The sequence below is a fragment of the Lathyrus oleraceus genome, chromosome 4, assembly GCF_024323335.1.
Source record: "Lathyrus oleraceus cultivar Zhongwan6 chromosome 4, CAAS_Psat_ZW6_1.0, whole genome shotgun sequence".
NCBI lineage: Eukaryota > Viridiplantae > Streptophyta > Magnoliopsida > Fabales > Fabaceae > Lathyrus > Lathyrus oleraceus.
Window position 1 is genome coordinate 243806935 of NC_066582.1, and position 27224 is coordinate 243834158.

The following is a 27224-nucleotide window of genomic DNA, read 5'->3' on the forward strand; positions in this document are numbered from 1 at the left end:
AATGACTTTATTGAGTATGTAGATGAACTATTGACTGATAAGAAAAGGATGACCATATGAAATGGTCATGCTGATGCAAGTGGAAAGGAGGTATGCAATGCAGTTTATGTAGGATAAAATTGAGGTATGACAATTTGATAATGTGGTCGTTGCAATTGAGGAATTGAGGGATCTTATGACGATGAGCAAAGAGAAGCTACAAAGCTCTCTTGAGGAAAATGAGCAAAGGATGGAGGAGAGAAATTGTGATAAGGAAAAGGCAAATATCACTTTGCAATCTCATTTTAACGAGAAAGACAAGAAATCGAAAGGAACATGACCCATGAAGAGTAAAAGGGATTTTCAGAATTTGGGTGGAAGAAAATCCCAAAATTCCAAGAATTCGGCTTGTCAAAAGGGTGAGGGCATATCTAACAAGAATGATGGCCAATGAAACTTTAAAGGTGAAAGGAGAAGGATTAATAAGAGCAAGATGAGATGCTTTATTTTTCAAAAGTTTGATCATTTTGGAAGAGAGTTCAATGTGAATGAAAAGGAACCTCAAGTGGGTGAAGCCAAGGTTGTAAGGCAAGAGTTTGACGGGGAGAACACATTGTTGGTCATGATCAAAGATGGGGAATGCAGCAGCAATAGGCTGCGAGATAACATCAGTAGCAGTTTTGGAAACGTTACAGAACCATGTTGTAACCAGTTACGTAAATGTTGTATCTGATTACATGCAGAATAAAATGCATTGGTAACTTTGAAATAAGCGGTGCAACACATCGGTCAATGGTATTTGAACTCCATATGTTTAACTCACATGACGAAGATAAAATATTAGTTTGTTAGAATCAATCACCCCATGAAGAACAAAGTGAAGTTTGTGAATGATACCACTCTAGCGGTAAAAAGGATCGATGATGTATTGATCAAGATAAGGGATGGTATACATTTTTTGATAATGGATGTGTTGTACATTCCCGGAATCAAGTGTAATCTTCTAAGTATTTTCTTGAGAAGGATTAAAAGATTCATATGAAGAACAAGACGCTATGCATTATGGATGCAAACCGGGTTTTGGTCTTAAAAGCTCATATGAATGCAAATAGAAATTTCAATAATGAGTTGAAGGTTGTGGAGCATAGGTGTCTTGCTACAACCTCCAATCGAGAAGAATGGATATGGCACTATAGGCTTAGGCATCTCAACTTTAGAGATATCAATGCCTTGCAAAAAAATGTAATGGTAACATAGCCGCCATTAATCAACATATTAGATGATATTTTTGAAGAATGTGTGCAAGCGAAGCAACATAAGGGTAAATTTAGCAAGAATGCGGGTTGTAGAATCAAGTATCACCTTGAGGTGGTGTATTTCGATGTGTGTGGACTGATGCAAGTTGATTTGATTGGTGGTAATATATATTTTGTCACATTGATCAATGATCATAGTAGAAAGTTATATACACACCTAATAAAGAGATAGGATGAGGTATTCAAAGTGTTTAAGAAGTTCAAGTCGTGGTTGAAAGGAAAAATGGTTACTAGCTCAAAGTTCTCAAAACGGATGGTAAAGACGAATTTGCCTCAAATGAATTTGGGAGTTTTTTTTATCAAGAAGTGATAGTACGTGAGGTAGTATTACCTTATACATCATAACAAAACAGTGTTACCGAAAGGAAGAATCGATCAATTATGAACATGGTGAGAATCACGTTGAAAGGGAAGAACTTGCCGAAAGAGTTATAGGGAGAAACGGTGTCCACGACTGCATATTTTTTGAATAGGTATCCAATAAAGAAGCTTGAGAAGATAACACCAGAGAGAGTATGATCTGTATTTAAATCGAATGTGAATCACTTAAGAGTTTTCGGTTCTGGAGCATATCGACATGTGCTAGGACAACTTAGAGAAAAGTTGGATGATAAAGAAGAATTGATAATACTTGTAGGGTATCACTCTACTAGTGGTTACAATTTGTATGATGCATCAAATAGAAGAACCTTGATCAGCCGAGATGTCATTTTTGACGAAATTAAGGAGTTGAAGCAGCCTGTAATTGGTTGCTAGAAAGTTGTAATTGGTTACAGTAATGAAAATCAGTTTTTCTAGAGTTGGAAAGTGCATAACCAACCCCATTTGAAGCTCGAATGGGCGATAATTTGAGAATATCAACAAGGCACATAGGTTTGCCTCTAAGACTTCAAGATTGTAGCCTATTCCGAGACAACGAAGTTATTGGTGATGATGATTTCGTTCATTTTGCACTTATGGCCGAATCTAAAATCGTTAAAATGGAAGAGTCCTTGAGTGATCCAAAATGGATTTGTGCTATGAAGAAGGAGCTGTATTCTATTAAGAAGAACAAGACTTGGGAGTTGGTTGATCTACCAGAAGGAAAGAAGCCAATTGGTGTAAGATGGGTGTACAAAGTGAAATAAAATCCCAAGGGTGAAATAATCAAGCATATGACTCGATTAGTTGCAAATGGATGTTTGCAAAGAGAAGGCATAAACTTTGAAGAGGTATTTTCACCGACGGATATAATTGAGACCATTATACTAGTTGTTGGAATTGAAAATAACAACAATTGGTCCATATACCTAATGGATGTTGAATATGCATTTATAAACAAACCGCTTGAAGAGGAAGTTTATGTAGAACAACTCCTTGGCTTTGTTGTAAAAAACCAAACGTCAAATATCTACAAGTTCAAGAAATAGTTGTACAGTTTGAAACAAGCTCCAAGAGGATAAATGGTTTACTAAAGGAGATTGACTTCAAGAAGTGTGTATTCAAACATGGTGTGTGTGTGAAGAAGGATACAAATGAAGGGGTGATAATCCTTTGTCTATACGTAGACGATTTGTTGATTACGGGAAGTGACACAAAGTGAAATTATAAGTTCAAGAGTGAGCTTATGAAGTAGTTTTATATGATCGACCTTGGCCTCATTACATACTTCCTTGTCATTGAGTTCCACAAGTCCAATAAGGGACTACTCATGCACCAAAGAAGGTATGCGCTTGAGATTTTGAAGAAGCTCGAAATGGAGCATTGCAATGAGGTAGTTACTCTAGCTGAACCAAGGATGAATTTATTGAAGAATAAGTATTAACAAGATGTTAATCCAACTCAGTATAGGAGGTTGTTTGGATCATTGTTTTACTTGTGCAATACGCGACCGAATTTGGCGTTTAGTGTCAGTATTGTGAGTAGATTCATGGAGCGGCCGAAGGTGTCTCACTTGGCAGCAGTCAAGAGGATTCTAAGATACATAAAATGATCTATTAGCTTCGAAATTCTTTTTCCCGCAATGGAGACATGAATAAAATGCAATTTGATCAATTTTGATGATTCCAATTGGCATGGAAATAAAGATGATAGGAAGTCTATGGATGAATACATATTTATGTTCAGTGAAACACCAATCTCATGGTGTTCGAAGAAGGAAGCGATAATAGAACTCTCTTCTTATGAGGCCGAGTACGTTGTCGCTTCGTTGTAAGCATTCCAATCTGTATGGTTAATGAATCTGTTGAAGGAGCTGGGCAACGAAGAGGGTGATGTTGTAACATTCATAGTCGATGATGTTTCAGCTATAAACCTTGATAATAACCCAATTGCACATGGGAGGAGCAAGCATATTGAGATGATGTTTCACTACTTGGGAGAAATTGTTAGTGAAAGAAGGTTGAGATTGGGATATTGTAGAAGTGAAAACCAAGTGATCTATTTGCTGACCAAAGGAGTCACAATTGAAGTGTTTAAGAGATTGAAGAATAACATGGGCATGGAATACTTGAAGCACTTAAATTAAAGTGGTGTGTTATGAAAAAGACAATAATTCAAGTGTTGTAACCTGTTATAGGCAAAAGTGAATTTTGGCTGTTGTAACAGGTGTAACCAGTTATTGCATTTTTGTAACCCATTACCACTGAGTTGATTTTTTTTTGTAGAAACAACTGTAACCAGTTACAAGTTTGCCATAACCAGTTACAGGCAGTTAGTTTTAGTTTTTGTAGTTTGTTACTTGGGTACCAATCCATTGTAGTTGTATGTATACATTTGAGGTACCATTGTAGTAAATGTTGAATGAATGTGAATTCTCACCTTAATTATACTTTATCTAATTCTCTCTCTCTCTCTCTCTCTCTCTCTCTCTCTCTCTCTCCATATCCATACTAAATTACTCCATTTTCACTAACCTTATGGTTCTAAGTTCTAACAGAGTGAATGTCTAAATTATGTTAGCATTATGCCTCAATTGAATGATTCAAATTATATTTCATGGTTTCGTTCGATGCAACATGCACTTGGCGCCAAAAACAAGTTAACTTTCATTGGTGGATCCATTCTTGTTCTTGACCTTATTGATCTCAAAAAATGTGCTTGGGGATGATGCAATTATTTAGTTCACTTTTGGATTTTTAACTCTCTTAATGCTTTAATATCTAAAACAATAGTGTTCTTAGAGAACGCTACTGATGTGTGGAATGGTCTAAAGGAATGTTTTTCCAAAGATGGTTACATATGTGTCTCCAATATTTGTATTGAAATAAATATCTCAAACAAGGATCTAAGTTTATTCTTGATTATTTCCCTGAAATCCATAGACCGTGGGAAGAACTCAATTCTTAATGACCTATTCTAGTTTGTCCTTGCATTCATCAATGTAGATGTGAAGCAATAAGGTATGCATGTGATTTGCGTCTTAAGGATCAACATATATGTAACTTAAAATGTTATAATACCAAAAAAAACTATAATTCATGATAGTAAAACACTAGGCTTATACAACACTGATTGTTTTACAAACACAAAACTAGACTTATATAATACCAAAAAAGTAGTATTCATGACTATACAAAGACACAATATTGCACTAGGCAATTGTCATAAAATTATCACAAACTTCAAGATGTGTCAAACTAAATCTTCATTGAGATAAGCCTTTGCAAATTCCATCCCAACTTTTCATTCTCTTAGCACTACCACCAATTATGGTATCTTCTTCAGGAATAACAACTGGATCTTCAACATGTTTTCTAAGGCCCAATATATCACGTGTTTTAAACGTCATAAGTCTGTCATATTGTTGATTTTTCCATGCCATTTGAGGTTGCCACTGATTCATGCAGTGTCGCGATAAGAGTTGTGCTTTCTCAACAGGGACATGTAATTATTTTCTTCAGTCGAAAATGTGCCCTCATTTATGTTCGTCGTCTGCTTATGTGCGGGAACTATATGTTGTCACAAAGGCATTAAAAAGTGGCGCCAATATTTATTAGTCAATATATTTCATATTTATATTGATCATAAGTGTCTCAAAAGTTTACTTACTCAAACTATTAAGACTCCGGAGCAACATAAATGGTTGACTAAACTCATTGGTTATAGATTTTAAATACACTACAAACTTGGGAAGGAGAATGTCGTTGCATATGCATTATCACGCATGCCTAATGAATCCACTTCAATCATTTGCACCATTGTAAGTTCCTATTTCCTTCCATTATTTACTTTTATGCTACTCATCCTACCGGTAAACAATTAGTTTCTAAACTTCATGAAATTCATCAAAAATAAAAGTTTAGTTACAAGGTAGAGACTCTCTACTTTTAAGAAAACATATTCATACCTAAAGCAGCAAACCTCATTCCATATTTGTTAGAAGATTATCACTCTTCTCCTTTAGGTGATCATTGTGGCATAAAGGCTACATTATCTCGCTTATATGCCATTTTTGGCCCAATATCATGCTGATGTAAAAACATTCATTAATAGTTGCTCTACATGCCATTATAATAAATACATCACCCAAGCTCCTTATGAACTTCTACAACCGTTTCTGATTCCGCAACAAGTTTAAAAGGATATCTCAATGGAGTTCATGACCAATTTGCCTCCATATTTTAAAAAATCGTGATTTGGGTTTATCATTGTCCGTTTCACCAAATATGCACATTTCCTACCCTCTCCACCAATTTAATAGTAGTATCTCTCGCAACTATGTTCCTTTTATAAATCCGTCGTCTACATGGAACACCCAAAACAATTGCCAGTGACATAAACATTGTTTCTAAGTAAATTTTGGAAAGAGTTATTCAAAATTCTTGGCACTACCTTAGCGTTCAACATTTCTTACCACCCCTAAACAAACAACCATATAGAAGTTCTAAATCAATGCCTTGAGATGTACCTCAAATGTTTTATCAATGTAGAACCACAAAATTGGACATGTTTTCTTGCACTTGCTGAATTCTAGTACAACACATCTTATCATTATGCCATTGGGATGACACCATTTGAAGCATTATACGGTTGTGAACCACTCATCACAATAAATTATGTTAATATGTTAGCTAAATGTTTTCTCAAGTATAATTTGTCTCATATAACGAGAATGATCACACATAATGCATAAAAATGTAGTAATAAGATTTTGAATATTGATGGCAGTAGCCTCGATAATCCCGACATCTAGGGTTTTGGTGGATTGATTTGAAATGCTGATGGTGCTCGAGTTCACAGTTTTGCATGTAATAATGGTTATTCAAATATCCTTCATGCTGAGTTGATGACGGTATATCATGTATTGCATATGGCTTAAGAACTTGGTATCAAAAACCTAATGTGTTATTCTGACTCAGACTCTTCTATAAAGCTTATCATAGAGTGTCTTAATGTTTGACATCACAAATACTGTCTTTGAGGGTGTGCAAAGCGGGTTACCCCACATGACCTCAAATTTTCAAGGTTAAACTATAGTTAAATAGAGCCTCATAAAATATTTGCTAGGTTAAATCTTGAGTATATAGAGCCTCTATTTTGTTTTTCCATGGTTAATTTGTGGCTAGGCTACACAGGGCCTCCAAAAACTTGAGACGACTCTAGACATCACTATACCCCGATTCTTCACAGCATTAAAAAGCTTATCTATGGGGAATGACGATGAAAATATTTCACAGTCTTAAGGAGGACAATGCTTGTGCTGGCTATCTAGCAAAATATGAGATTGGTAATGATGCACCGTACCGATTTTTGCATAACCTCATGTAGGAATCATCACTCTCCTGCTAACCAATGCTAGTGAAACTTTATTTTCTAAATAATTTCTTGCTTTTTTTCTTATTCTCACTTAGAAAAAAAGTAAATCCTTTTACATTCAACACTTTTTTAAAACCAAAATGAATTCATTAAAAATCAATATTTTCACTGAAAAATTAAACATAAGCTAAAATCTAATTATGGTCTATAGAGAACAAAACTCAAATAAAAGTATAATAAAATTTTAACAAAAATGAATTTTTTGTTACCCCGAGGATGAGAGTAAAATTAATGTTATGTCTGAGTCATGGTTGAGAAGTGAACAAAAAGCATGGGTGAGTGCACCACAAGACCAAGAAGTGTATATTATAAAGGTTGCAACTATTATGCTTATGAATAGTAAAATGAGATGTTCAGAAACTAAAGCAATTGTTTACTCATGAAGTAGTTATGAAAATTGAGAAAGTGACCCTATATGAAGATGTTAGTGAGGATGGGTTGATCTAGAAAAATGAGTATTCTAGTATCTATAGTGTAAAAATATGGTACAAGTTGTGGATACACAATCAAAGTGGTCTAAGAAGAGGAAGTGATCTAGAAAAATGAGTATTCTAGTATCTATAGTCCAATGACGATTATTCAAGATATTTGTAGTAAGAAGGATATGATGGTTGCAGGTAGAGTAACAATTATATTATGTGTGCTCCAAAATAATAGAAATGGATCGGTGTGGAACAAAGAGAAAGAAGAGGATAATAAATTAAGGATGCATGCATTCCATAGTTGGAAGGATTGGTTCATGGCACAAAACTTCAAACCTAATAATAATAATAATAATAATAATAATAAGCAACAAAACCAAGAGCAAATCTTGTGGCAGCCACCTAGAGTAGGGTGTGTGAATTGTAATTTTGATGTTGGATTTAATATTCAAAGGGTACAACGAATATATGAAGGTGTTATAGAGACTGCAACGAGTTTATCATGGCAGGATTAGCCTGAGATGTAAGTCGGTACTCCATTATAGAAGTTGAGGCGTTGACACTAAAAGAGGCCATGATATGAGCCATTCAATTACAAATGAAATATGTTAATTTTGAGAGCGACTTTCAATTGGTTGTGCAAGCTATCCATGCAAACCATGATGGTAACTTAACATTTAATTTGATTATTTCTAGTATTAAGTCGGGTCCATTCCAACTTTGAGATAAAGTTTATTAAATGCCAAACGAATTCTGTCCACTTTTTAGTAAAAGGAAAAAAAATCTTCATTTGGGTGTAATAATTTTTACTTGATTCCTCTTTATATTAAACATTACTTCCTCCCTTTTTAAGTTTCTTTTTTTTGAAAAAGTTTTATTTTTTTTAAGTGTCATTTACAAAGTTTAAGGTAGTATTAATTGTATTTTATCAAAATTATTCATAAGTAACTATTATAGAGAGAGAAAAAGTAGAATGAATATAATAAATAGTTAAAAATATTATTATTATCAAAAAAGTAGCAATAATGATTACATTTAGAGATTAATTGAAATACACTCTCAGTGTAAAAGGATTTTACACCATCAGTTAATTATAGACGTTGGATATTAAAAGAAGTTTGACTTTTATTTTAAAAATCTATAAAGTAATACAAACGAGATTTTACACCATCAATTAATTATAGACGTTGGATATTAAAAGAAGTTTGACTTTTATTTTAAAAATCTATAAAGTAATACAAACGAGTGATGGTGATGAACCGATGGTGTAAAATTACACTGACAATATATAGTAATTAATCTCTTAAATTTATTGATATGCGTAAAAAAAAAAAAAAAAAAATTAAAAAGTGACATTGAAAAGGAACAGATAGAATAGTTGATTAATGATAAGTTTGTTTGTCTTAAAAAAAAAAAGAATTTGATTGACTAGTGATTCAAATATCTCGAAAGCCCTGCTCTTCAAATATTCGAAAAAAGAATCACCACGACGCGGTTTTATCCATCCTCTTTCTTCTTCCTCCATCGCGTTAGGGTTTCAGACCATTGCAGCTTCCCTTCATTTCCACCGAAACTCTCACACAACGAGCGTCAATTCACTGAAATTCCAACTTCCCCATATTCACAATCAACACTTTCTTCGTCGGAACTCCCTAAACGTTAAAAAAATGATAAATTTATTCATATCGGAGCCAAATCAAAGCGACTACACAGAAGACGAATCGCTGAAACCGAGAATCCAACTATTGAAGGAATTAGAAACCGTTATTTGGTCGGCGATAATCTCCGCAGGTCGCGCAGAAGCTCGAATGTGGCTCTGCAAAACCCTAGCTGGATTCAACCACGTCACGCCTCGCGAACAGCGTGCACTTTTCATCAATTTTCTAAGAGTTCCAAAGAAGAAGCACGATCTCGCGTCTCAGCTGCTCAATTTGATGATCGATAAGTCGCCGCAAAAACTTGGTTCTGTTTTATCCCGCAATTCTTGCGTTCTCGAGAGTTTCTTCACCAGTGAGTGTTTTTTTCATTGATTCTATGCACTGTGATTTTGGTTTGTGAATTTTGGTTGTTTATGGTAAATTGGTAATGTTATGCAGGTAACCCTAAACGTGTTTTGCAGTGGTTTTCATTCGCTGGATTGGAGCAGGGGAAAGGATTGAGAGCTTTGACTAAGTTTGCTTTTAAAAATAGGGATATTTGTTGGGAAGAGTTGGAGTGGAAAGGAAAGCATGGACAATCACCTGCAATGGTTGCTACGAAGCCTCATTACTTTCTCGATTTGGACATTCAGCAAACAGTTGAGAATTTTCTAGACAATGTGCCTGAATTTTGGTCATCTATTGAGTTTTCCGAGTCTGTGAAAGATGGTGATATTTTTCTTATTGATAGGCTGTTTTTTGTTCGTTATTTTAAGGATTTGATGTATAAAGAGGATTCATGTGATGTGTGGGAAGTTATTGAAGATTTCTTAGAAGAGCAGCCTTTCTCTTGTTTGTGTGAGCATCTTCTCATTAGTTTTGAAGAGAAGGATTTCTGTTACTTTGTGGAGTTGCTTTGTAAATGTCTTGACCCAAGAGTTGAATTTGGATGTTTGGATGATGTCTCTCGGTTGTTTGTGGTTGTTCTTTTGAAGTGTGGGGTTTCTGGATCTATTGACTTGATGCTGCTATTAAATGCTGTGATTGCTCAGGGGAGGCAGCTTCTAAGACTTTTGCGGGATGAAGAAGCCAAGGAGTCATTGGCAAAAATCAATGAGATTGTGACGAAGATATCTGCAATTCCCAGTGATGGTAATAGCTTGGCCATGATTTTCAAGAATAGGTATAAGATGGCAACTGTGGAAGTGGTGAAGTGTCTTGGACTTCAGTCTTGGGTTCTTTACTATAGGTTGTCGCAAGAGTGCCAAACTCCTGAGTTGTGGGAGTCTGTTTTTGTGTATAATCAAATTGGTTTCCGCAATTCTGATAAACATATGCTGATAGATGAGGATGGGCTGTTGACAGAAGAAGATTGTTCTAGCTTTCATCGCATTTCTTCTGGAAAAGTTAAGAAAAGGAAGAAACAAAAAGCTAGACAGAAGAGGAGACGGACATATGATTGTAATGATGATGAGCTGCTAGATTTTGATTCTGGCACCCAGAATTTGGATTATCTATCAAATACTAAAAGTTGGTTGCTTTCAACGGATAATTACTTTTCGGCATGGAATATTGTAAGTTTGTTATCTTGGAATAAACTATTAAGCAAATAAAACTCAAGTGGATGGTATTTTATTTGTAGCATTTGCAGTAGGAATCTTCAACTTTGAACATAAAAATTCTTCCAATAGATGAGATATCCTGCACTTAATTAGATTTTCCTGTTCCCACAAAGTGAGATTTACATTACCACTGACCTGAAAGTTAAAACAGTTGGATGCACTTAAATAACATATAAGATATGTCTGTTTCTTCATCTGGTCACCTTGCTTGATCTTGTAATGCGTCTGGGCCTATGTTAGTAGTCTGGGGTGGCAGCGCGGCACGATTGACATCTGCATTCCACGATCCTAGTTTTGGGATCAGCCACTCTACTATGCAATCTGGGATTGACAGCATAGGTATGGACCGACGTTATTGACGGCGGGTGGTGGAAAGCCAAAAGCACGCTATTTTAAGCCGCCCTCCTTCACAGATTGGCCTTTGCGGTTGTAAAAAATCTGCCACCGCAATTCTCCATGGCCAATATTTGACAACACTATTATAGACATAGCTCTGCATGATTACTTTGAAATTGAAAATGTTTGTGCCTGATATGTGTTTTTATTGTTAAATTGGTTGAATAGCTTTGTTGACTTTTAGTCCTTCGAGGTAGGACCCATGGATAGAAAGGCTCAAATAGTGAGGTGAAAGATGTGTTGGCAAGTTATTTAGAGAGTGATAGAAAATACATGTGAATATTAAACCTGCCACACAAAGTCATATAGGACATCATTAAATGTGGTTGTTTGCAATGAGTCCAAAATAAAGCCTGTAGAGCATGTAATCAGGTCTTAACCTAGGATTATGCATATAAGAGTGAATGAAAGGACTGTTGATATTTGAAAGAACAATAGACCAAAAGCCAAATGCTAGTTTCATCCATCCATGCTATTCAGTCGTTGGTCTATAGTTTAGGAAACTATCTTTCATCTCATTAATGATATTGTGCTGAAAAGCCCATTTATAGATTCATCAGATCTCAGCATGTTCAAATTTACCAAAGCTTTTTTTTTTTCAAGATTCTTAAAAACCATGAAGCGACATAATGCAAGTTAATTAACATTATGCACAATGAGAAGCTCACATCATCACAACTCTCAACAAAACATAGCTTATGTGAGCACAATGAGAAGCTCACATAAGCACAATGAGTATATGAGGTGTGTGAGAGGGAAGAAGGGGATTATTCAGTATAATGTGTATTAGAACCTTAGGATTGGGCCAGGGAATTCTTTCTTCTTTCGAGGAGCGTTGCTATGGGATTATAGGGAATTCAATCTCTGTAATAGTTTCTTTTTAGTCATTAATAATACTTTTCTCTTCTCTTAAATTGGGTTCCTTACAATTTGTATAGACCAACCAATTTATTTTTCTTGGTATACTTTTGATTTTTAATGATCAACTTTGAATTGATTATTATTTTTAATTAACTGTTTATAGATGATTATATATATCTTTTTGTTGCCAATGCTCAAATATTTATATTTTGAACTTCAGTCAATTTGTGGCCCCCTGTATAATTTTGAGTTCTAGTATTTTAATATTTCAATTTTTCCATTTGGACGCACACCTTGTACATGATTTGATATATGAAATTGATAGTTCTTGGTGAAGGTGGAATAAACTGTACTGAAGTTCTTTTTATCATTACTGATTTTATAACTGCTTTTTTTTGTAGGCGGACTTACCAGAGCACCTTCATAGACTATGTTTGTCTAGGTGGATGATATGGCTTTTTGAAAAATGAGTTTGGAAGTCTGTCTGCTTCACAGTATCCACCAAAAAGATGTTATGATATCATCATTTCCAAACTGTTGGATGACGAGATCAAGCACTCCTTAGTCGGTGTTTTTGACTGAACTCAAATGTATAAAGCGGGTTGTGGCTCTTGAATCTGCTCGTGGCTATTGTTGGTGATGTGGAAAATTTTATACCTCATTTTGAAGATTGTGAAAAGCCTATTTAAGCTGTACATAAAAGTCGATAAACCTTGGGTTCATTGTGAAGATCCCGAAGTGATAAAATCTTTGCTAAGTTGCTTCACAGACTGCTACCACCGCCTTATGGTCCGAAACATGGGTGTCAGTGTGTCACCCATATGTTCCAAAGTTCCATATTGCAAATCCCCATGGCTTCAACCGGGCATTATTGAGAATGCTATGATGAGCGTGTCTAGGCAAGTGACTACAACAGTGTAGTCAAGATCGAGTGCTGGATCGTAAGATCTTACATGCTAAGGCTGTTTGAGAGTGCTACGATCAGTAAAAGATCGTTTTCATCGCCGGCGTGGTCAATAAAGAGCTTTCCGAAGCAAGATCGTAAAGTTGCCATTTCGTCCTTTGGTAAGATCTTACGTGCCTTGGTAAGATCTTACGTGCCGTGCTAATGATCCGAGTCTTATGATCTTTCACAAACCGACCGATCCTACTTAAGATCTCGTGCTCGACTTCATTAGACAACACTCAAATTTCATGAGTGGTTTTTGGACAGCATACTCATCAAGTTGTAAACTTTACATGTGGCAATCTTTGCCAGATTGGATGGAAGTTATTATTTTCTGGTAGGAGATAGGGGATGCATGCTCTTGTTATTGTTTCTCCATTTTTTTACTTTTATTCCTTTATGAAGCAAGATTGAATTAGAAAATTGGCTGCTGTGGTAAAGAAGAAACTCAACTAATATCTTCTATATCTCGTGGATTTTTATATTTTGTTGAATTGAACTTGTGATGTGCCATACAATTTTGTTTAAAAGATAGTGCACAATATTTTTGATGATAACAATTACTTAACTATGTGTTTAGATACTATTACACATTTCTTTTTGTCCTTGAAATATATCTCAAGATTTTGCCAGAAACTTGAGAGATCATGCTCAATGCGATTTAAGGTGTTATTCTTTCTGTAGTCCCGCTTATTCTCGTCAATATCATGCTCAGTGGGATTTGGAGTATCATTTTCTTCTACAGTCCTCTTATCATCAGGCGAGACATTATCAAAATGTATATCTTGTTTGAAAAGGTTATTGAAATAGGTTTTTGAGCTAAATCGTCTCTTCCTAAGAATTATTTTGAAAATAAGCTGTCAACAACACCTTTCACTACACCGCTTTCCCTTTTTTTTAGAAAGTTCTACAACACCTTTTGGTAAAAATAAACTATAACCCAACAGAAACAGTCACAAAAGGAATGAGAGCTGGTGGAAGAAGTACTAAAGGTTTTCTGACTATGTTTTAAAATTATAATGTAGGTAAAAATAATCTTCACGTTTTCTAAAGTGTTTAATCCAACCTAGAGAAATAACACTACACTGACAACAGGGAAACGAAAGGAAGATCAATAACCAAAACATTTTAAGAATTTTGTATTGTATAAATTTTATATGGTTTGTGTTTTAAGTTTAGTTTATCATGCTTTTTGTGTCCGGTATTTGTTTCAACTTTCAGAGTTACAGCTTGTTTTGAAGGGGAAAAGGTGAGAAATCATGACACACCAGTCTTGATATTTATTTTATTAATATTTTCTAACGGAGTCGATCTTGCCAAAAGTGAAAAGCTACAAGTAGTTGCTTCTATTGAAATCTATTTGAGGAGAAAGAATCATTTCCATAATTAGAAACCAAACATACTCAAAGCCTGTTGAATACTCTAAAGGTATGTTTGATTCGGCTCAACATGCAACCAAACATACAGTTATAACATCTCTAATGGTGAGATCTTATCCAATAACAATAAGTATCATTAAATGGTGAGATGAAAATTTTATCCCCATAAATTGTTCCCCTATCCCTGTATTATGATTTTTTAGATCAAAATGCTTTCATATAAGCAAGTTATATTTTTAAAATTTCCATTTTTATTTTACTCTCTTTTCAAGTCTTTCGGAAACACGCATTTCATCGTTGCAAATTGGAATTCATTTAGCAAGTCTTTCAATTCACATTTCATCGAAACACATTTAGTAAGTGTTCTGATTTTCTTCACTTCACTGGAACTTTTCACAAAAGACTTCGGAATAACAAATTGTACACCGGAACTCTTCACAAAAGTCCTCCGGTGTTTCATTATTTTCACCGGAAGTCTTTTCAAAAGTGTTCCGGATGTGTGATTTTTTCCACATTGGAACTCTTTTTAGAAGTGTTCCGGTTTGAGCTTTTTTTATTATTTTTTTTATAGTGGTTCGAACACGAGGCAAGGACGGTAAGATTCCAGATTGTGGTTTAGGACGGAGCGTTCCATTGACGTTGGCTGGTGAGGAAGAACATACTAGTGCATCTCAACATAGCCGGTTGGCTTTCCAGGAGGGTCGTATGATATTATCTTTTGATGAAGTACGAGTTTCATGTTGCTTGACATTTATGACTCAGTGAAGTAAGTAAATGACGTATATTTTATATTGAGTAATATTTGAATTTTTTATGTTGTGTTTTATAATATCTATTTTAATTGTTTTCAGGAGAGAAGTTCGAAGAAAGAGTTGAAGGTTGTTGGACATGGACTGAAGTTGACATCGAGGATTCCACAAGCTCTTCCATAACAGACAGATAGTTTGATTTTTAGGTCTGAATTATCTTCACTTCAGAGAACCAGTTTGACGAAGATAAACACAAACCTGATATCCGCATTTATGGAGAGATGACATCTAGAGACATCTTCATTTCACATGCTGTTTGGTGAGATCAACATTACTCTGGATGACGTCTCTTGTCTGCTTCACTTGCCCATCAGGGGAGTGTTCTGGAGCCCTCAAGATGTCACTGAAAAGGTTGTTGAATTTGCTGTTGATTACTTAAGAGTGTCAGATAGTGAGGCACAAACACATGTTCGTAGCTGCATAAGTTCTTACTATAAGTTGGAGTGGTTATATGATTTATTCACAGCGCATAGAGATGCTTCTAGTAGGGCATATGCGACTAGAGTGTATTTGTTGATATTGGTGGATTCCACATTTTTATCGACAAGACTTTTACGCTTGTAGAGGCACAAAACCTCTTACTGTTTATGGACTTAGAGAGATATTCAGGATACAGTTGGGGAGCAGCTGCGTTGGTTACCCTTTACAGATACCTCAGAGATGCTTCCATGTTCAGTTGCAAACAGCTCGGTGGATATCCTACTCTCCTATTTAATTTAATTTTGTTTATTATATGTTAATTAATTTTATTTAGTATATTAATTTAATTATTTAGTATATTATATTTTAATTTATTATGTATTAATTTTGTAACAGTACTAGATTCACGAGTATTTTTCAACAGTTGGAAAAAGATGAGAGGATTAGAAACCAACTGACAATTTTGGTCTTTCTCGAGCGATGATATTGTCCTATAAGCAAGGAGTCCTGAAGGTGGATGACTTGCGACCTATTTTGGACGAGCTGACACCTGCCGACGTCATATGACGTCCATTCGAGGATCATAAATTATGGTGTCGGTTTGATAAGTTATGTCTAGTTGTTCCATACTTGCCTGACAAATGTATACGTCGGTTCGCATACAAGCAGTATGTCCATCCCACCTCCTGATTATATGATGACTAATGATATTGATGTTGAGTGGATTTGTTACCATCAGAGCGTTGTTGTTGTGATCCGTCCGACAACATTGACCACCACTCCATCTGATACAAGTGATGGATACCTGGAGTGGTATTATCGTGTTTCGCATCCTCGTTTGGTCCCACCCCATCGTGATGCGCCAAGAGAGATGCCAGTTCCTGTTTATGAAGCAGAACCATCTGATCCTAATTGGGCTCGTGTTTCTACATTGATTCATCGTTATCTCAGACAAGTTAATACTGACGAGGATGACCCACAATTTGCTGATTTATTTGAAACCTTGCATATCTCTCGTTCACATTGATTTATATTTATGATTTTGCCTATGTATTAATTTTTAGACTCATGTTTAATTTCTTATCAATGCTTAAATAGTCTTTTGGTCCTTGTAAGTTAGCGAGTTTTTTATTTTGGTCTATGTATTTTAATTTTTTTAGTCTGAGTCCCTATATCTCACTTTTGTGTTGGTTTTAGTCCCTAAAAATAAAATCCGCAGGAAAATGCGAAGACAAATCCGTAGGAAATCTGCAGATTTTCCTATGGATTTTGACTTTAAGAACTAAAACCAATACAAAAAGTGAGATATAGGGACTCAGATAAAAAAATAAAAATTACAGAGATCAAAACCAAAAACTCGCTAACTTACCGGGACCAACAGACTATTTTAACCTCTTATTAACTATGTGATCATTAGACATATGAAATTAAAACTGAATGACATGATATAATATTTATATTTTGATTACATATTCATGGTAATATAGGCGTAAGTAATTGTCAATGTTGTAGACGTCTTGGAAATTCTAACATCTAAGACGTTGTTGCTGGACAACGAAACTTCTTCCAATCTATTGTGACTGCGGACCAAAGGATTCTATCATAAAAGATTGTCTCACTTCTGCTAACCGATTACAAAATAACTTGTCATACAAATTTGATCTTTATTTTTCTATTATTTCCAACTCCAAGTCTCAGCGAATCATTGATCAACCATCCTCACCATATCCATGCAATGATACAATGACTCTAAATCCACAATTATCATATGATACAACATTAACTACATCTTCAATATATGACCTAATATGATTAAGAAATTGAAGCGTGAAGTATTTATTTAATTGTGGTTGTTTCTTTGACAATTTCAACTTCTTCGAAGTCTATGATGGTTGATATTGCCTATGTGAAGATTGAGTGGCTTGATCAACATACTCATGATATAAAGAGTCCTTATAAACATCATATCCTACTGATTTTACCCCTTTATTCTTCACTCATCCTTTGGTTTTTAATTTATGAGGTGGTGGACATAATGAAGTCATTGTGGGGTAGGAAAGTTCACAAATCCTACTTTTTAATTCCCTTTTCCTAACAACATCTAATGACCTAAACCATTTCCACAATTCATCTATTACACAACTCATATCCACCTCTGATCCATCATCTACATCTACCTCTAACTCAACTTCCATACTTAGTTTCCTCCAATGAACATGAACAATATCTATTGGTATCGGTATACCACCAAGTGTGCATCTTCCTAACTCACAAGCACAAGGTAACCCATAAGATTTTCTAAGAGTACAACCACATATTTTCCTTTTAGTTCCAACATAATCAACTCTCAATAACTCTTCAGTAACACGTCTCAAAGCAACTCGAGACACTGAACCATGCAGATTACCATAAAATGGACTTATATGCGCGTTCTCAACTTCATAAAAACTTTTTAAAAAAAGCTCTAATATTATCCAATTGTAACCTCAATTTGTTATTCATAAATTCCCAACATTTGACCATGTCACCTATACTGTTTTCCAACATCTGCTTTAACTTCCAATGATCAGATTCAACCCTAAAAATAATACATATTGAAAATATTAAAAATAACACATATTAAAAAAATACATAGTAAAAAATATTTAAAAAAACATATTGATTAGTCGCCGTGTCACCCAAATGTAGCACTCGATTAACCATGCTCCAACAAATCTCTGTTTATGTGGAGTCAACCATGTGTCTTTCACATAATCAATAAATCCACTAAAATCAACACATGTCTGCTCAAGTTGTTGCAACCTTTGATCATACTCATCCTCATCACTAGCCCAAACAACTTCCATCCATAATGTGTCGATCGTCGTTTTTATGCCATTCACCACATATTTCTTGCATTTTGCACCAACATTTTTGTTAATGTGAAATCTACATAGCAAATTAACCGCCCTAGGAAACACAATTTCAATTGCTTTCATCAAAGTAAGATCTCTATCTGTCAAAATCACTTGTGGACACAAATCTTTCTTCACAAATAATTGTTTAAGCTTATCCAACACCCAACAAAATTTTTCTGTCTACTTAGACTCCATATATGCAAATGCGGCAACAAAAATCAACTCGGTTGGTGTCATGCTAACAATTTCAAACAGAGGTTGTCTATATTTGTTTGTCTTGTAGGTGTTGTACATAACTAACACAATAGAAAAAACATTCAACAACTTAACTGAATCTGGATGGGCCTAAAATATCTCTCTCACAACTTCCGAGTCATCCCTTTTTCTACTCTAATACACATAGCCCGCATCTTTAAGAAGATTAAACAAATGTTATATCTCACTTCTAGGACCTCTTATCTCTTTTTCTATCATACTCTTATGCTTGTATATTTGCGTGATCAGAGTGACATTCTCGGTTTTAACCAGAACACATATGTTAACTGTTCTGGAACGATATGTTTTTTTTATAATAAACCGGAACTCTTCTAGACAGTGTTCTGAAACACGTTTCACAATAAACCGAATGTCTTCAACAAAGTGTTCCAGTGAAGAAAAATTACATACCGCAAGTCTTTTTCAATGTGTTCCGGTACGAGTCTGAAGAGTGCAATTTTCGGAAGTCTCAATTGAATGGTTAAAAGTGAAATGGTAAATTGGTTAAAAATAAACAATGATAAAATTGACATTTTAAACAAAATATAGAGGTATAAGTGTAACTGTAGGGATATGAGGTAAAATTATACGGTGAGATCTTATTAACTTATGGGGTGTTTGTTTTATAATTGATTCACCTATCCTTTATATGTCTTCCACCTATCATTTAATATAAATGTTATTAGTGCTTATGCACTTCAAGTTGTGTCGGAAGTAGACATGATAATATAACCCGTGTCCGCGGGTATCCGCAGATAGAATTTGTCACGGACACGAGACGGGTATGTTAATGGATATTCACATATGAAATAAATGAATATTTAGATACTTGTTTTTTAATGGATACACATGCGAGTTTGATGATACCTATGCTGACAAATATTTTTATTTGTTAGTAATAAATAATAAAAACTGTTTAAATCTTATTTATTTATTATACTATGTCTTTTCATCTTTAAAAAAAATGAGTCATCTTATATTTTTTTAAAATAAATTTTTTCACATTCCATACAAATTATATTTGACTATTTCATATTTAAGTTTCTTCTATACTCTAGACTTCAATTATACAATTCCATCGTCCAACCAACCAATACCTCACTTCCTAGGTCCAACCAATGCCTCTCTTCTTACTCCTTTGGCATTCGCTCTTCTATGATAACTCATTATTACAATATTTTTCATTTGTTTTGGTTAAAAAAATAAATATATCGATATTGTGTTTTGGTGAAAAAAAAGGAAATTCACATATGTATGAAAGTGGCTCTCTTCCTACTCCTCTGTCGTTCACTCTTCTATGATAACTCACAATTACAATATCTTTCATTTATTTTGGTTAAAAAAATTAATTGTATGGATGTTATGTTTGAATGTTATTATGTTTTGATGCAAAAGAAGGAAATTCATGTATGAATTATTGTTGTTAAATTGAGAGAAAATTGTATGAGTGTTATTTGATAATAATTGTCTTTAAAACAAAATGGTTTTTTGTAAATAATTAAAAAAAAATATTTCATAGATATTGTTAAATATACGCAGTTACCTTAGAACCCGTGAACTATCCGCTTAGTGGATATCCACACGGGTATGAGGTGGATACGAATGTCATATTTATTTAACGTGGGTAGACATGAATATCATACTATCCATCCCATGAATATCCATTTACATCCTTAGTTGGAAGAACACCTTAAGGTAAAATTTTGAGAGGATTTAGAAGAATTACTTCAAGATATACTCCAAGGAGATAAGCTATTTATAAGAGGGGGGTATAAATGGGAGATCTTGAGGGCGTGTATGAGAGGTATGACCTCAGAGAGACAAATGCGGAGGATCAATCCATCTTGGAGTTTTCATTGGTCTTTGATCTTACTATAGCTAATATCTGGTGTAGAAAAAGAGATGAGCATCTTATTACATATAAAACTGGGGTGACATGTTCTTAGATATATTTCTTTTTTATTCGGAAGTCTGATAGGAAGATTTGCTTAGACTACAAAGTTATTTCGGGAGAGAGTATGACTACCCAACATAGAGTATTAATTATGAATATAATAATCAATGTGAGAGTTAAGAGAAGAAGTCACATGGGAGAGCCACAGATCAAGTGGTGGCATTTGAAGAGAAAAAAACAAGGAAGTTTCCACCATAATATCTTGGAGGAAGGGTTTGCACAACCATAAGGAAATGCAAATGATATGTGGAACAAAATGACCCAAAATATTAGAAAAGTAGCTAAAGAGACGTTGGAAGAATCAAGAGGTTTTGGGTCTAAGGATAAAGAATCGTGGTGGTGGAATGAAAGTGTTCAGAGTAAAGTTAGAGTTAAAAAGGATTGTTTTAAAGAATGATCTAGGTGTAAAAATACCGAAACTTGGGAAAAGTATAAGAAATCTAAGAGCGAGACCAAGAAGGAAGTGAGTGAAGCAAGAACCCAAATAATTGACATAATATACCAATCTTAAGGAATCAAGGGGGGAGAAAAATCTATATATAAGCCTGCTAAGGGAAGAGAAAGAAAGACAAGAGATTTGGATCAAGTGAGATGTGTTAAAAAAATTAATTGTATGGATGTTATGTTTGAATGTTATTATGTTTTGATGCAAAAGAAGGAAATTCATGTATGAATTATTGTTGTTAAATTGAGAGAAAATTGTATGAGTGTTATTTGATAATAATTGTCTTTAAAACAAAATGGTTTTTTGTAAATAATTAAAAAAAATATTTCATGGATATTGTTAAATATACGCAGTTACCTTAGAACCCGTGAACTATCCGCTTAGTGGATATCCGCACGGGTATGGGGTGGATACGAATGTCATATTTATTTAACGTGGGTAGACATGAATATCATACTATCCACCCCATGAATATCCATTTACATCCTTAGTTGGAAGAACACCTTAAGGTAAAATTTTGAGAGGATTTAGAAGAATTACTTCAAGATATACTCCAAGGAGATAAGTTATTTATAAGAGGGGGTATAAATGGGAGATCTTGAGGGCGTGCATGAGAGGTATGACCTCAGAGAGACAAATGCGGAGGATCAATCCATCTTGGAGTTTTCATTGGTCTTTGATCTTACTATAGCTAATATCTGGTTTAGAAAAAGAGATGAACATCTTATTACATATAAAACTGGGTGACATGTTCTTAGATATATTTCTTTTTTATTCGGAAGTCTGATAGGAAGATTTGCTTAGACTACAAAGTTATTTCGGGAGAGAGTATGACTACCCAACATAGAGTATTGATTATGAATATAATAATCAATGTGAGAGTTAAGAGAAGAAGTCACATGGGAGCGCCACAGATCAAGTGGTGGCATTTGAAGAGAAAAAAACAAGGAAGTTTCCACCATAATATCTTGGAGGAAGGGTTTGCACAACCATAAGGAAATGCAAATGATATGTCGGGAGAGAGTATGACTACCCAACATAGAGTATTGATTATGAATATAATAATCAATGTGAGTGTTAAGAGAAGAAGTCACATGGGAGCGCCACAGATCAAGTGGTGGCATTTGAAGAGAAAAAAACAAGGAAGTTTCCACCATAATATCTTGGAGGAAGGGTTTGCACAACCATAAGGAAATGCAAATGATATGTGGAACAAAATGACCCAAAATATTAGAAAAGTAGCTAAAGAGACGTTGGGAGAATCAAGAGGTTTTGGGTCTAAGGGTAAAGAATCGTGGTGGTGGAATGAAAGTGTTCAGAGTAAAGTTAGAGTTAAAAAGGATTGTTTTAAAGAACGATCTAGGTGTAAAAATACCGAAACTTGGGAAAAGTATAAGAAAGCTAAGAGCGAGACCAAGAAGGAAGTGAGAATCAATTTGATTTTATGTTTGGGAGGTAGATCATGGAAGCAATCTATATATTAAGACAAGTGATAGAGCAGTTATAATTTTTTTTTGTTTTTAGTCCCTCTCCCGATCGCAGTTGCGGAGGATCGAATCGTGGTCATTCCTACTAAGTGCAACACCAATAACCACTAGACCAACTAACGATTGGTGTGCTGTTTTATAATTGAAATTTCCGTATTCGCATCTTTGTTTCAAATTTTCATATATTGGAATATTAATTTGTTTGTAAATTTTTTATTTTCTAATTTCATGTTAAATGACAAGAAAATACATATATAAAATAACCAAAATTAACTTCTAACTTTCACATTATTTTATCTCGTTAAATCAGTTTAGTTGGTAGCTATGCATGAACATTAAAAATAAAAACACGAACCCGCGATATTCTAATTGTTCACTTTTACAAGATAAATTTAAACTACTATACTTTATAACAAAAATAAAAAATTCACATTATTTTAACATATTTTTAAAAATAATATTTTTAGAATTATAAAATTTCAATCCATCAAACAAACTGGCTTAAATATTTTATGGAGAAAATGATAGTGCTTATTTAATAAAGGTGTTTAATTTCTCTTGATCGGACCTACTAACTTTTAACATTATTAGTCAATTACTCCATTAATAAAGGTGCTTATTTAATTGAAAATCTATTTTGTTGCATCAAGTGATGATGCAACTCAATTACTCCATTAAGTTAATTATCGAATAAAAAGGCGGAAACGTTTCCAAAAATATGAACGTGTTTTTCCTTTGTAATGCGATTTGTTTTTCAAAAGATGAATAGATGAAAAATAATTTCTTTTGAATCTACTAGAAGAAGAGACATGACATTTTAAACGTTCCTTGACCTTCATAAATTTGTGAATTCGTCCACGTTTAAACGGTTTTGGAAATGAACTTATCAGAATTAAATCGAATTTACAAGTGAATTGATTTATTTTTAGGACTCAGAAGCATGTAAATTCGTGTGTGCTTCAATTAAGCATTAAATATGAAAAACTTGAACATGTGCATGGCTATTAAGACCGAGGATAAACAAGATTATCATATCCTGAGGTGGATCTAAATATTATATATAGGTCATTGTCAATTATTTTAAGAACATTTCTTTTTATAAAAGTTATTAGATTGTCATTTACCTACTGATCACTCATTTTATTATATAACTGACTCTTCACAAACTTCATAGTTAAAAACTACATTTCACGTTTGTAATGGGTATTAGCAAGACTAAAATGAAAGATTGGGATTAAAATTCTCCTTCACAAATGCACGTGACCGACCAATTTTTACATTATGTTCTACTTCTTCTCTCTCATGCGTCTTAGACCTTTACATTGCAACAAACAATTTGAATACAAACCCAAACGTGACGGGAAAAAGTAAAAGAATAATTTAATTTGCACATGGAAAAATCACTTTCCTTCAAATAATACACGTGAACCTCTTATACTCTCATTTCACATGTGTTTTCAAATGTGAATGTCACTGAATAGCATAATGAGTTACTGTACTTTGAGAAAATTCTGGTGTGACTTGAGCCACACTGTGCCTATACATGGATCTGTCCATGATCATATTATACGACATGTTTATTAAGGAAAATTTTCAAGAGCATTTCTTATGCATCTTTAAGACTTCTTAACCACTATACGAAATTATTTAAATGCCCATAGTTTTCGGAGATGAGTATCCAGGTGCACCAAATTACTAATGAACGTTGTAATATTTCGAAGATGCATCTCCATAATAATTAAAACATTCAATACATCCCACTTAGGAGCCATTTACATTTAAATTGTATCAGAGATACATCTCCGTGAATATTCCGGAGATACATCTTTGATACGTCTCAAAACAAGTATTTTATGTTATATGTTGTTTATCTGTGTTCTGATGAAGATTTAAAATATACCATACAATCGGAAAAAAAATAGATGTACATAATTTCAGATGAACCAAAAATGCCATACAAAAATAAAATACAATAAGTATCGAAAATATCGTACAATCAAGATCAATAAAGTAGCAAGACTGTCAAAATAAAATACAGACCATAATACTACTACTAGATAATAAGAGACTATTGTGTGTGTCTGACAACCTCTCATCTACCTCCTCTACCAGCTCTGCCTCATCGGCCATCAATCCCACCCATCCCCTAGCGCTGTCTCTGGTACATCAATGCCCCCTGTGCCTCCGTCATGATGACATCTAGGACCTGTCTCACATCAGATCCATAAGAGAAGATACCCCTGTCAATTCCTGCATGCACAATCTTCACTATGTGACGACACCTAGGCAAGACATCCTCAACATGATCTAGTTGTGCCAACTCATCCTCTAGTATCTCATGATGAGCTGGTCTTGACGGGTCTTCTGAAGCAGCCTGTACCAAGTATGGATGTGACAATCTGATGTACCCTTTAATGTAGCTCCAATCGCTCTCAACTATGGTAGCTTGTGTATCCTCCGGTACCAGATGACTCTCAAAATCATCAAACATGTCATCTATCTATATATGTGTCAAAGCAGGAGGAGCAGAGACATCAAGGTGTCCTGGCCTGAGTGTACCCAAACTTTCGTATGATGCGTTCGGGAAGATGAGGAGCAATGGGACGCGATTCGCATACCAACCATCCAGAGTATAAAATTGTCTCGTCAAATGGTCGCCTCTCACGGTGATCAACATAGTTGTTGAAGTGCATGTCCTTAGCAACCAAACGGTCAAGATAGACTATGTAAGGCTCGGTCGCCTGGTTCCCTCTGAGCGGGATAAAAGTAGTAGAATATGGCATATCCTCAGTGTAATCAGGTACACTCGCCCAACCAGAGATGCACAGAAAGTGCTGGAGGATCCAACCTTGAAATGAAAATTTTGGAACATACGAATCACCATTAATGGATTTGCAAAGATTAAATGAAAATGACAAAGAAACATTAAACACTAATAATTATTACCGTCAGTAGTGTCATGTTGCCTGTGACCTGCTTCGTCTTCCACATACAACCCTCTCTCAACTTTAAATACAGGTATACCAGACAAACCGCCCACCAATTATACTCATGGATCCCCTCGAAGTCCACGAAGTACCATAGGTAGACGACATCAGTATAAGTGACACTCTTGTCCATAAAAATAAATGTGCCGACCAAATAAAGCATGTATGCTCTCAATGCATGTGATCTATGGAACGCCACCTGCTCATCATCACCATCAACCTGTTGTGCTCTCTATAGCTCAACTGTGTATATCTTCTTCAGGTACTCAAACCTAGCATGAGCACTCCTGGTCCTATCCAACCCGTTCTTCGCCTCCCCTGGGTCATCCCCTAGATGGTCTACCATCATCTTGAGTGCCTCGTCTTTGGTTATCCTCCCATGATCTAGGAATATCCCCCTGACCGAAAGATGTAGAAGACACGAGACATCATCGAGTGTGATATACATCTCACCATGCAGGAAATGATACGACGAAGTCTCCGAGTGTTATCTTTCCACGAATGCATTAAGCATCCTGTGGTTGACCGTAGTATAACTGGTCATGCACAAGTCCTTCAGGCTAGATAAGGACAAAACCGACTGAAACCAATCCTTATCCGGATGAGGCAACACAATAATCTTCCTCCCATTGTTAACAAACTTCTGTGGATCACGCTCCTGAAATTTATCAGAAGTAATCAATGTAAAAAATAATCAATGTCAAAAATTAAAATTAACGTAAAAATAAATAAAGAATCCAACTAATTCTACCTCTCTGTCCCAAATATGTCTGGCAATATGGTTTGGATACATAAGAATTAAGGACAAATCATCTAGACAACCTCCAAAAGCCTATGGCTCAGCATCCGCAACAGCCTCACCATTCGGAGGTGGCACTGGATTAACATGTGCAACAGTAGGAGGTGGGAATGGATCAACAGTAGGTGGTGGGAGTTGATCAGTAGTAGGTAGTGGGAATGGATCAATATCATCTACAGTAGGAGGTGGCACTGGGGAAACCTAACGCCTACGAGACGATGGGGGGAGTGATGCGTCAGATGGTGAATCCCGTCTCCTATAGGAAAACGAATATTAAGTGGCATGAGGAGAAACACGAGTCTCATAAGTAGATGACTCTGCCTGACCAGAGGGACCAAGAGCATCCGGAACATGCTGACTTTTCTCCCACCGAACGGATGTATGTTGAGAAACCGTGCCATGCCTCAATCTATCATGTCTATAAGCCGTTATTCCTATAAGTTATAGTAAGGTAGACCATTAGTGCATGAAAACAACACAAGTAAGAAAAAAAACACTAAGAAATTTATGGAGATGCATCTCCGATTTCTGGGAAACCGTTGAAAAATTACAGAGATGCATCTCCGGTTCATGGGAAACTAAAACACTAAAAAATTCCGGAGACGCATCTCTGGAATTTTCTGCAACTCAGAGGTTGCGACAATGGCGTAATGTACCACAATGAAGCTAAAAAAATTGTTTTAATCATCAATTTCAGCCAACAAACAACTAATACACTATGGCTAAACTATCTTAAATGTGATTTGTACTTATTTCTAACCCTAATAATTGATTTTTACTCATTTACACCAAAACTCAAACATTTATCGAAAACTCA

At 35.0% G+C, this 27224-nt stretch overlaps 1 protein-coding gene across 1 annotated transcript; it reads left to right on the forward strand.

The window, feature by feature from the left end:
- Window positions 1-8934: 8934 nt before the first annotated feature.
- Window positions 8935-13538, forward strand: LOC127074837 (uncharacterized). Its single transcript, XM_051016227.1, has 3 exons — window positions 8935-9523; window positions 9610-10724; window positions 12431-13538. The coding sequence occupies exons 1-3, from the start codon at window positions 9181-9183 to the stop codon at window positions 12497-12499; spliced, it is 1527 nt and encodes a 508-aa protein (XP_050872184.1). The 5' UTR covers window positions 8935-9180; the 3' UTR covers window positions 12500-13538.
- Window positions 13539-27224: the final 13686 nt, after the last annotated feature.

Bases quoted from the DNA above. Each gene is read 5' to 3' on its own strand.
- LOC127074837 (XM_051016227.1), top strand. From the start codon at position 9,181: ATGATAAATTTATTCATATCGGAGCCAAATCAAAGCGACTACACAGAA. The intron at 9,524-9,609 runs GTGAGTGTTTTT...AATGTTATGCAG, and splicing joins TCTCGAGAGTTTCTTCACCA to GTAACCCTAAACGTGTTTTG. The intron at 10,725-12,430 runs GTAAGTTTGTTA...TTTTTTTTGTAG, and splicing joins ACTTTTCGGCATGGAATATT to GCGGACTTACCAGAGCACCT.